The following is a 10117-nucleotide window of genomic DNA, read 5'->3' as shown; positions in this document are numbered from 1 at the left end:
TAAGTCGGCTGTCGGCATCTGTACCGGGTTTGAGTGCCTAGTATCACAATTTAATAGTGAAATACAACTAAATTATCCTAAGGGTTGTTACTTTAAGTATAATGTTACTAAATTGTTAAAATTTAATTATTGTGTATAGTAGTTCCTAGGTAAAAAATAAAAAAAAACTAGTTCCAAAATTCAGAAACGTATCGTAAGTCAAATTAAAATTTAACAATATTTTTATAAGCAAATGAAGTTTCATCAGTTAAGCTATTGATTACCATAGGTTGTATGAATATCTTTTCAAAAATCCAAATCGTCTAGATTATTTATCAATTAATTCTCATTCTAGAAATATTTATACTCTATGGAAATCATTCAGAATGCTGATTTTTTGTAATAGTAGTTTTGTAATATTTATAATGTTTTTAATTAAGTATTAAATTATAATAGATTCCAATAAAAAATGGGTGTTAAAATACTGTACAGACCATTCGGTATGTCTCGTGACAAACAAGAATCATTTTTGAAAATGAGCATTTTAACCATAGCTGCAATTCTATGTAAGTTATTACAATATAAGTAATAAACTTTAATTTGATTTTTTTATTTATTCATAAATTCATTTTTATTATTTAGCATTTGCAACAAGGTTATTTTCCGTACTTCGTTTTGAAAGTGTCATTCATGAATTTGATCCATACTTTAACTATCGAACCACTCAATACCTGACAGAAGAAGGATTTTATAAATTTCATAATTGGTTTGATGATCGAGCATGGTATCCATTAGGAAGAATTATTGGAGGTATATTAATGATTCTTTTATAGTATACCATAGAATTTAATATTAGAAAAATATAATTTTCAGGTACAATCTATCCTGGTTTAATGATAACATCAACTGTTATTTTTAATATCCTACATTTCTTAAATATAACATTAGAAATTAGAAATATTTGTGTCTTTTTGGCACCTTTATTTTCTAGTTTTACAACAATTATTACATTCCTTTTAACCAAAGAATTAAAAGATACTCGTGCAGGACTTGTAGCAGCAGCAATGATATCTATTGTCCCAGGATACATATCTCGTTCAGTGGCTGGATCTTATGATAATGAAGGTGAATTTTAATTTAAGTTTTCATGATATTTAATTTATATATTATTTTTTTTTAATTTTTAGCTATTGCCATTTTCTGTATGTTATTAACCTACTATGCGTGGATTAAAACTGTCAAATCCGGTAGTATACTCTGGGGTTCATTTACGGCATTAGCATATTTTTATATGGTAAAAATTTACTTCTCACATTTATACATAATTGTTATATATATATATATGTTTTAGGTATCTTCATGGGGTGGTTATGTATTTCTTATAAATTTAATACCAATGCATGTGTTCGTACTTATGATTACTGGTCGTTTTTCACATAGAATTTATGTAGCGTACAGTTCTGTTTATTGTATTGGTACCATATTATCAATGCAAATTTCATTTGTTGGTTTTCAACCTGTCCAAACTTCTGAGCATATGATGGTATGTACTAAAATCTTCCTATTAATATGTAGTTATTATTTCTATCTTAATTTAAATCATTCACAACTTTTCAGGCTTTAGGTGTTTTTGGTCTTTGTCAAATACTTGGTGGTATTAATTATTTGCGTACAAAAATTATAGGTGAAGACTTTCAAAAATTATTCCACTTTATTGTTTATCTAATAGGAGGTTCTGTTGTTGTTATTGGTGGTTTACTCACAATAACTGGTAATATAGTAATTTTGTAAAACAGAACAATATACTTAATAAATTAAAAAATACTTTTTAGGGAAAATTGCTCCTTGGACTGGCCGTTTTTATACATTATTGGACCCATCTTATGCCAAAAACCATATTCCAATTATTGCATCTGTGTCTGAGCATCAACCGACATCATGGTCTTCATTTTATTTTGATTTACAGATACTTGTATTTTTGTTTCCTGTTGGGTTATATTTCTGTTTTAAGAAACTTACAGATGCCAACATATTTGTTATACTTTATGGTGTCACTAGTATATACTTTGCTGTAAGAGTTAATTTTTTTTAAAGTTGAAATTTTCAAACTGAATTTTTTTTTATTTTTTAGGGTGTCATGGTACGGTTAATGTTAGTCCTTGCACCAGTAATGTGTATTTTATCTGGAATAGGTGTTTCTTCCATGTTATCAACATACATGTCTCAGTATCTTGAAAGTTCTGTAAAGGTACCAGAAAAGAAATCTAAAAAGAATGAGGACAATAAATCATTGAAAGGCGAGGTAAATATCATGATTAATTGATAGTGATAGATAAAAAAATATAGTTACATTACACTACTCAATATTCAAAAAATGAAAATCATAAATTTCTCTTCTATTTAAATGCTCTTCAACTAAATCATATAAAGACTAATAAAATTATAATTAAACTTAGATTTATATTTTAAACTATTATTTAATAATAATTGTTTTATTATGTATTTTTATTTCAGATCGCTACTGCATTTATAGCTTTAGTTACATTTATGATGATTTCATATGTATTTCATTGCACATGGGTCACTTCAGAAGCATACAGTTCTCCTAGTATTGTATTATCAGCTCGCACTCATGATGGGTCCCAAATTATTTTTGATGACTTTAGGGAAGCATATTATTGGTTAAGAATGAACACTGCTGAGGTCACTTGTTTATTTTTTTATTTTACTTTATAATTGATTTTTAACATAATTTTTTTAATACCTCGTTAGGTCAAGTTTTAAATATTTTTTTGTTGGAAAAATCATAAATGCTGCCTTTTTTCTCATCATTTCTTAATTAAGAAATAACTGTCTATTTATGTAAAAAAGCTGCACTTTTAAATTTACCACTAATAGTGTTCGCTCTTGTTCATTTTTTGAGCCTATCTTTAATGTAACCTATTGAACTCAGTTTAACTTTGATATTTGTAAACAAGACTATTACAAATTGAGCTGTGAGGATTACCTTAAAAGTATTCAAGAATTCATAGTTGTCTAGCCAGATGCATATTTAAAATATTTTTATGCCCCTAATAATTTAATTTTTAATTTTATAGAATCACCTTATTTGGCCAAAAAATCAATTTATTTATACTGTAGTTTACATTCAAAATATTACCCTTGAAATTCCTTATCTAGTGTAATGCTAAAGGTTTAAATGGAAAATATAATGATTTTAGGATGCAAGAGTCATGTCTTGGTGGGATTATGGGTACCAAATAACAGCTATGGCTAATAGAACAATATTAGTGGATAATAATACTTGGAATAATACTCATATCTCAAGGGTTGGTCAAGCAATGGCTTCTGGAGAAGAAGAAGCCTATGAAATAATGAAAGAATTAGATGTGAACTATGTACTTGTTATTTTTGGGGGTGTTGTTGGCTATTCATCAGATGGTAATTCAAATTATAAAATTATTATATATAAAGTACCATTATAAATAATACTAAAATTTTAGACATTAATAAATTTCTATGGATGGTACGTATTGGTGGTTCTACTGAAAAAGGAAAACATATCAAAGAATATGATTACTATTCCCCAAGTGGAGAATTTAGAGTTGATAAGGAAGGGTCTAAGACATTAAAAAATTCATTAATGTACAAAATGTGCTACTATAGATTTGGTCAAGTATTTTCGGAAGGAGGTAAGTTATTTCTGTTAATATTATTGTGCATAAAAATTATACATTGATCGCATTTAAAATAAATAATTTTATGTAAAAATATATTATGTCTTAGTTTATTACTTATTTTAATAGGAAAACCTGCTGGTTATGATCGTGTTAGAAATGCAGAAATTGGCATAAAAAATGTTACATTAAGTGTACTTGATGAAGCTTATACAACTGAACACTGGCTTGTTCGAATATACAGGGTAAAAGATTATGATAACCGTGGTGGCAAAATGAAACCAAACAAGGTTTAATTTAAACAATTAAAATATAATCCAACGAACAAAAATTATCGAACAAAAAACTATTAACAGTTTTTTCTTGTATTACTATATTATATTTTATTTTATGAGTTTTATATGTTTGTTTCAAATAAAAAAAATTTTTTTTGTGTTATATATATTTTACTTGTTTATGATTCATAAAGAACAAATTACAGAAAAAAAAGCTCTCATTATATGTTAAACTTTGTGGAGATTCCTATGTATAAATATATAAATATTGTTCAAAGAATTATTTGCTCTTATTTAATTATAAATTTTGTACCATGAAATATAATAAAATTATCTTTTGTGTATTTATATAAAATTTTTTTTTAGCCCTCTGACCATCTCAAGGCGACAGTGATAATGAAACTATTTTTGACATTTTTCACAATATTTATTAAAATATTCAGACGAAAACCTTTTAATTTTGTATCATTGTTCATAGGCGCAAACTGAGAGGTCTAAAAGGGAATTAGCCTCCTAATAATTTCGCAACCTTTCAAAAATTATGAAAATTACATGTTGATTTATATATAAATATTTTTAAGGAGGGTAAAAGTTAATTCAGATTCCTCAAACATTTGGTTCAAACTGGTACTATGATAATCTTGCAATAATCTTGAGGTTCCAGCTTTACATAATGACAAAAGTGTATTTCAATTTCTGATGATAAAATAGGCGTTGCTTCTTATTAACCATTATTGAGGGACCGCGTATTCAACCATTATTCAATATTGCCTATCTCGGTCGCCGTTTTGAAAAATAATCATTGAAAACGGTACCTAAGATTGGTGTACATTCTGGTTGGATCATCAATGCTGTTTTAATAAAAAAATTTCACATTAATAAATGTCTCTCATAAAGAAAGTTTTTTTAACATTTTCTCCGAAGTCGGCCATTATATTTTATTTTCATTCGGCTTAAACTTATTTTTAATAAAACGGTACAGATTTTCGTAAAAGGCTTCATCTATCTTCTGCTTCCTTTCTACCGTTTTGCATTTTTTCTTTTAGAGTTTCAATCTAAAATCGGTTAATGCATAAGCTACTTTACAACACTACTGACATGGCACTTAGTATCCATTTCGAGTAAGCGGTGAGGGTGGCTGAAGGGCAATGAGGAAAATTATCATTGCCATCGCCGTGATCTACATTGTTACTCTCCCTCATCACACTCGAGGGTGCCGCGGACATTTACCACGAGAGTATTATGTATAGGTATTTCCTTTAGGAGGATGCCGCACACGAAGATATTGTGTCGCGCCAATGTGTCCACTGCGCCTGTGTGTCCTAGTTACGGCGAAGCGTCGACGGCAACGGATTAAACACGATTCGAGTCCTAAACGCTATGGCAGCCGTCGTCGTCGTGTTCAATGCGACACCGCTGGATGACTCTCTGTACGTCTGATCAAACACTTACCCCAACCGCATGTTGTCTGCTCCGTAACCGCTGCTCTTCCGCTCATTTCTGCGTACGCGACGAACAAAAGGTATAATTTTTTTTCGATATTAGGTAATTGTGTAAAGATTATTGAAAATCTTAATTACAATAAAAATAATAATAATTCAATTGAAAATATATCATATTTTTAAGTGATATATATTTATTTTTACAGCGAGTACAAGTATTCATCTCTTACCATTAAAATCATTGTATTTTTAATTTTTTATGTATTAATGATAGCACGACTTTTTAATTTTAACGAAACCTAAAAAATACAACGAATAAAAATATCCTTTAAAAATAATAATGATTTTTTCATTTATTTCATGTGAACGATTGATCAATAAAAATATTTTTTAAACACATGAATATTTGGGTATATTTATTTAGTCATTACAATTATAATCACTAAATTACAACGTAATATTTTAAAAGTTGAAATCTGAAAAAGTAAAAATTGAATACAAGGTTGATAATTTTACGAAAATTAATTATTAATCACATATTTATTATAACAGGTATAATATTAAATTGTCCATAACTATAAATCCCAAAAGAAGGTTATTATACAGATTTAATGTGAAATGATAATTTGTCATACTCTTTACAAAGCACGTTGCATTTATACGCCAAAGCGACGTCACATCTAAAATAATATATCACACAGACTACTGCATAGAGTCGGACAAGTTTAGAAGTACAAAAAATAGGCGACATGCCATTTTCAAATGTTTACATAGTAAGGAGGTTGAAGAATTTTATTATAAGGTCAAAAGAGTTTTATATTTTTAGTTATGGTTTTTATAAGTACATTTTATGTGTTACTTAAATATTCATTACAAAAACAACGGATAGATATAAAGAATCCTAAAATAATAACGATTTTACAACTTCAAGCGTGAGAATATGTTTTCTACTAGAGAAAATTTTTAATCTGTCTAATTTTTTTCGTTTATTTATCTGATATATGTTTTTTTAAAGGTAATTGAAAAACAAACTTGTAAAACACAACAAATAAAAAGATTGATATAAAATTATATAAATGCAAATTAATTAAACACAATTAAAATTATATTGGGGTTAATATTTTGTACATAGATGTGGTCACAGGTGGGAAATTTACTCGTGGCGATTATAGATATTTAAAATATTACTGTTTTTATCTACATATCCCCTGGGCATTAGTGTAATGTGCTGTTTTTTGACATTTTATACGATTTAGATGACAAAAATAATATACACATAGTAGTGATCACGAACAAAGTCTGACAAAAAATGTATTACAACCATAAATGTTTTCTACATGCTAAATTATCTCACATACTCAAAATTGAATACATGTATAAGTCACAGAAATATACAAAAGATTCAAAATTAGTGAATACTCAGAAAAATTAATTGATCACTCGCTTTTTTTCTATTATTAAATTATAATAACATCCTAAATAAGATTTTTTTTAAATCAAATAATTCAATAGATAGGCATCAATGATGTTTAAATTACCTTGAAAAATTAAACGATACGCATTCGATCAAAATAATGAAAGAGACCACCGGCCAGTATTGGACACCTAAAACATTTTATCTATGTCAACGTAAACTGCAGTTTGTAAGTAAGAGTGTCAAGTAAGTTGTCAAACAGGATATGGATGACTACAGCTGTGAAAAATAAATTGTTTAGGATCAGAAAACTTGTCTGCTCTCTACATCAATCATTTTTTTTTGTTCGATTTGAAAAATCTTATCTGCACTATCATTAGCCATTATAGTCTTATCGTTAAAAACTTCCGGAACTTAGTTAATATCGATAGTTCAATTTAATAGACACTACTTAAATAACCGATTAATATAATTTATTGGACAAAACAATTTAAATCAATAATTAGTAGAACTATCAAAACTGTATTTAAAGGGGTGGAATGATATATTCCCCGATGTTCAATTAATTTAAATTAATTTTGTCTAATTTTCATTTACAAAAAGAAATAATTTTGATTTAAGAAAAAAATAAAATTCAGAAGTGGATTTATAAAATGTAGGAACAAAAAACAATCTGCGCTTCAAAATAGTTCGAGTGTACCATCAGACTTTGTGGACCCTTAAAAATTAATTTATCAATGCTTTTGGAAAAATTAATGTAAAAGTAATATTTTGAAAAGTCTTATTTGAAATCAAATCAGAAAGAAGAATTTCATAAATCTAGTACTCATAATTATATTATGAAATATTTTGAAAAAAGAAAATTGAATTTCAAAATTTCGAATTAAATAATAAGAGCATATTATTTCAATCGTAAAATGATTTTTTTTTCACGTTCTCAGTTATGTTAATCTGATGACCCAAGTTGACATAATTCATAATTAAAACATAATTCAAAGTTATCTTGAAAAATATTATTACTTTCAGTTTGTAACCATAAATAATGCACATTACATGATTACTCGTAAAATTTATGGTTGAAAGATTAAATAATGAGACAACATATAAATCTGTTCCGTGTCCACTTGTTTTTAATGATAAGTCGCAGAATATATATTTTATACTGACGTTACCAGTAAGGGTTGTTTATCTATCTTTTACCAAATAAACATACTATTAAATAAAAATTCAGTATCAGTGAATTATATTTTACATTTGTTCTTTAATAGATGCTGTTTAAATGAAGCCATGAGTAGTATCAAAACAGTGCTGTGACCTATGTTATGGTCACCATAAAATGAAGACTTTAAACGATATTCTAATACTGTGCATATTTTTTTTGAACATCTCCGGTAAGTTTTTAATTAATCATGAAATAAATTTAAATTCTTATTAAAACTACCAGAATGAATCATAAACGAAACAACTACTGAACATAATAATTTTTTACTAAACTTATATTTAAAACTGAACGTTTTTTATTATACAAAAAAGTAATTCGGTAAAGCAAACGAATTTTATTCAATTCTACACCAAACTCAAATAGGCAGCTAGCTGTTTCATGACTTTTTAAAAATAGTTTTTGACGACAATAGAAAGTTTTTGAGTGTTAATGATATTCTAACTACATTTCATATATACAATGTACTTTAATGTTTTACAATAAAAGATATTTTTTATTTTATTTTCATGAATATTTAAAAAATATACTTCAATAACAAACTTTTAAGTATAGTTGCGTTTTGAATATTTCTTAAATGAATTACAGCATGTTTTATTATGCTATTATTCATTATTACACTTCTGTTTTAAAACATTTTATATGAAGATTTTAGTTGGAAAAATAAGTTATATTTTCTTAAATCACAATTTTCTTCATAGTAGGGTAAGATATTGAATGGGGAAAATGACGAATTCAGTATTTCTCAAAATAAACCACACATAGCCTCTTACGGTACACATTGTTACTCATTAGTACTAATACACGTGCACGCACGTTAATTTCGGTTGAGATTAGAAAGTCATATTTTGTGTTTGGATATAATTTTTGAACATATAAATTTTAGATATTAGTGAAATAAATTAGGTTTTTTGAAAATGTTTTCAAATTCCTCTCTTAAATATTCTAAAAGTACTATTTAATATATATTTTTTGTAATGAACCTATATGAATCTTACAATAGTTTAAGTTACAATTTTTTTTTTTTTTACGTTTTTTTCATCTTACAATTCATCTGGGGAAAAATGACAATTTCATGAAAACTCGTATTTCACCCCTTAAAAGAAGAAAGAAATGACGATGAAAGACAATTGAAAATATTTTTATTATTAGGCTAGATATAAAAGTAATTCTCATCAAAATTTCAGATTATAAATTTATTTTATGAAGTCAGGAAAAATCGTAGAACTATAACCAAGTCTTACCCTACTCATATTCAATATAGTTATTAAAAACCAGGGAAATTATGCAATTTATTTACTGAGTGAAATTTTTATGTTGAGACTAAATATTTAATTACAATATCACTTCTCAATATTAATTAAAAAAAACATTATCTTAAAGGAAAGATGAACGAAGATTTAATGTATCAAAAATATCAAACAGATTCTCATGTCCATTATCCATTATTGCATACATTTGATTTTCACCAAAGTTATACACGACTATAATGGACTATTGAATGACATTTAATACCCTCTTTGAGTTATATAAGATATCTTGAATGCTTTATTTAACGATTATGGTTATTTTTTAGTCGCTGAATAGGTCTGCACAAAATATCGACTAATCAGATCCATAAATTACACCGATATAATTGAAACATCAGTTATGATCATGATAACCAGGGGCATATTTAAAACAATTTGATGAGGGCTAAATATTTCTTTTCACATTTAAGATACCAAACAATTCATATGATCTTTTCTTATTTTGCTCATGACATTTTTGTTCAAATACAATATAAAAAAAAACCCAGCACAGGGGGGTCGCGGGACAGTGGAGACGTGGCATAGTTGGATCAAGTATAATGATATCTGACAGTAATTAAAATCACTATCAAAAATAAACGCTTCGATGCAAATCTTTAGATAGTGTTTAATTTAAAAAAAATTGGTGTTTTATTCCAAAAGCTACTTGATCTGCTGGTTCCTTATTAATATCTCGATTAAGATAAAGTATGTCGAATGAAAAAGGGTTTATTAAAAAATATTATTTCTCATAAAAAAATTGTGTGGATCCATAAACTTTTCAATAAGTTATAGCATTATAAAGTTAAATATAATATAAAT

The 10117-nt window shown here is 27.0% G+C and overlaps 2 protein-coding genes across 2 annotated transcripts in view; both read left to right on the top strand.

The window, feature by feature from the left end:
• Nucleotides 1-4275, top strand: LOC126904410 (dolichyl-diphosphooligosaccharide--protein glycosyltransferase subunit STT3A). Its single transcript, XM_050683432.1, has 13 exons — nt 1-193; nt 436-545; nt 622-789; nt 853-1104; nt 1167-1273; nt 1331-1522; nt 1597-1750; nt 1812-2050; nt 2111-2281; nt 2494-2682; nt 3201-3420; nt 3483-3671; nt 3786-4275. Exons 2-13 carry the CDS (start codon nt 449-451, stop codon nt 3950-3952), a joined length of 2145 nt encoding a protein of 714 aa, XP_050539389.1. The 5' UTR covers nt 1-193; nt 436-448; the 3' UTR covers nt 3953-4275.
• A 1012-nt stretch (nt 4276-5287) lies between these two features.
• Nucleotides 5288-10117, top strand: part of LOC126905127 (acetylcholine receptor subunit alpha-like) — a 24310-nt gene continuing 19480 nt past the window's right edge. The window contains exons 1-2 of the mRNA XM_050684567.1: nt 5288-5453; nt 8056-8178. Coding sequence (XP_050540524.1) covers nt 8124-8178 — 55 coding nt within the window. The 5' untranslated portion in view covers nt 5288-5453; nt 8056-8123. The remainder of the gene's footprint in view (nt 5454-8055; nt 8179-10117) is intronic.

This window comes from Daktulosphaira vitifoliae, unplaced genomic scaffold, assembly GCF_025091365.1.
Source record: "Daktulosphaira vitifoliae isolate Bord-2020 unplaced genomic scaffold, ASM2509136v1 Scaffold_4, whole genome shotgun sequence".
Classification (NCBI taxonomy): domain Eukaryota; kingdom Metazoa; phylum Arthropoda; class Insecta; order Hemiptera; family Phylloxeridae; genus Daktulosphaira; species Daktulosphaira vitifoliae.
Note: the sequence above shows the minus strand (reverse complement) of the source record. Positions and strands in the feature narration are given on the sequence as shown.

Excerpts from the sequence above, each read along its gene's own strand:
- LOC126904410 (XM_050683432.1), top strand. The coding sequence starts at position 449 with ATGGGTGTTAAAATACTGTACAGACCATTCGGTATGTCTCGTGACAAA. Across the intron at positions 2,282-2,493 it reads ATAAATCATTGAAAGGCGAG|ATCGCTACTGCATTTATAGC; the intron begins GTAAATATCATG and ends TTTTTATTTCAG. Across the intron at positions 3,672-3,785 it reads TCAAGTATTTTCGGAAGGAG|GAAAACCTGCTGGTTATGAT; the intron begins GTAAGTTATTTC and ends TTATTTTAATAG.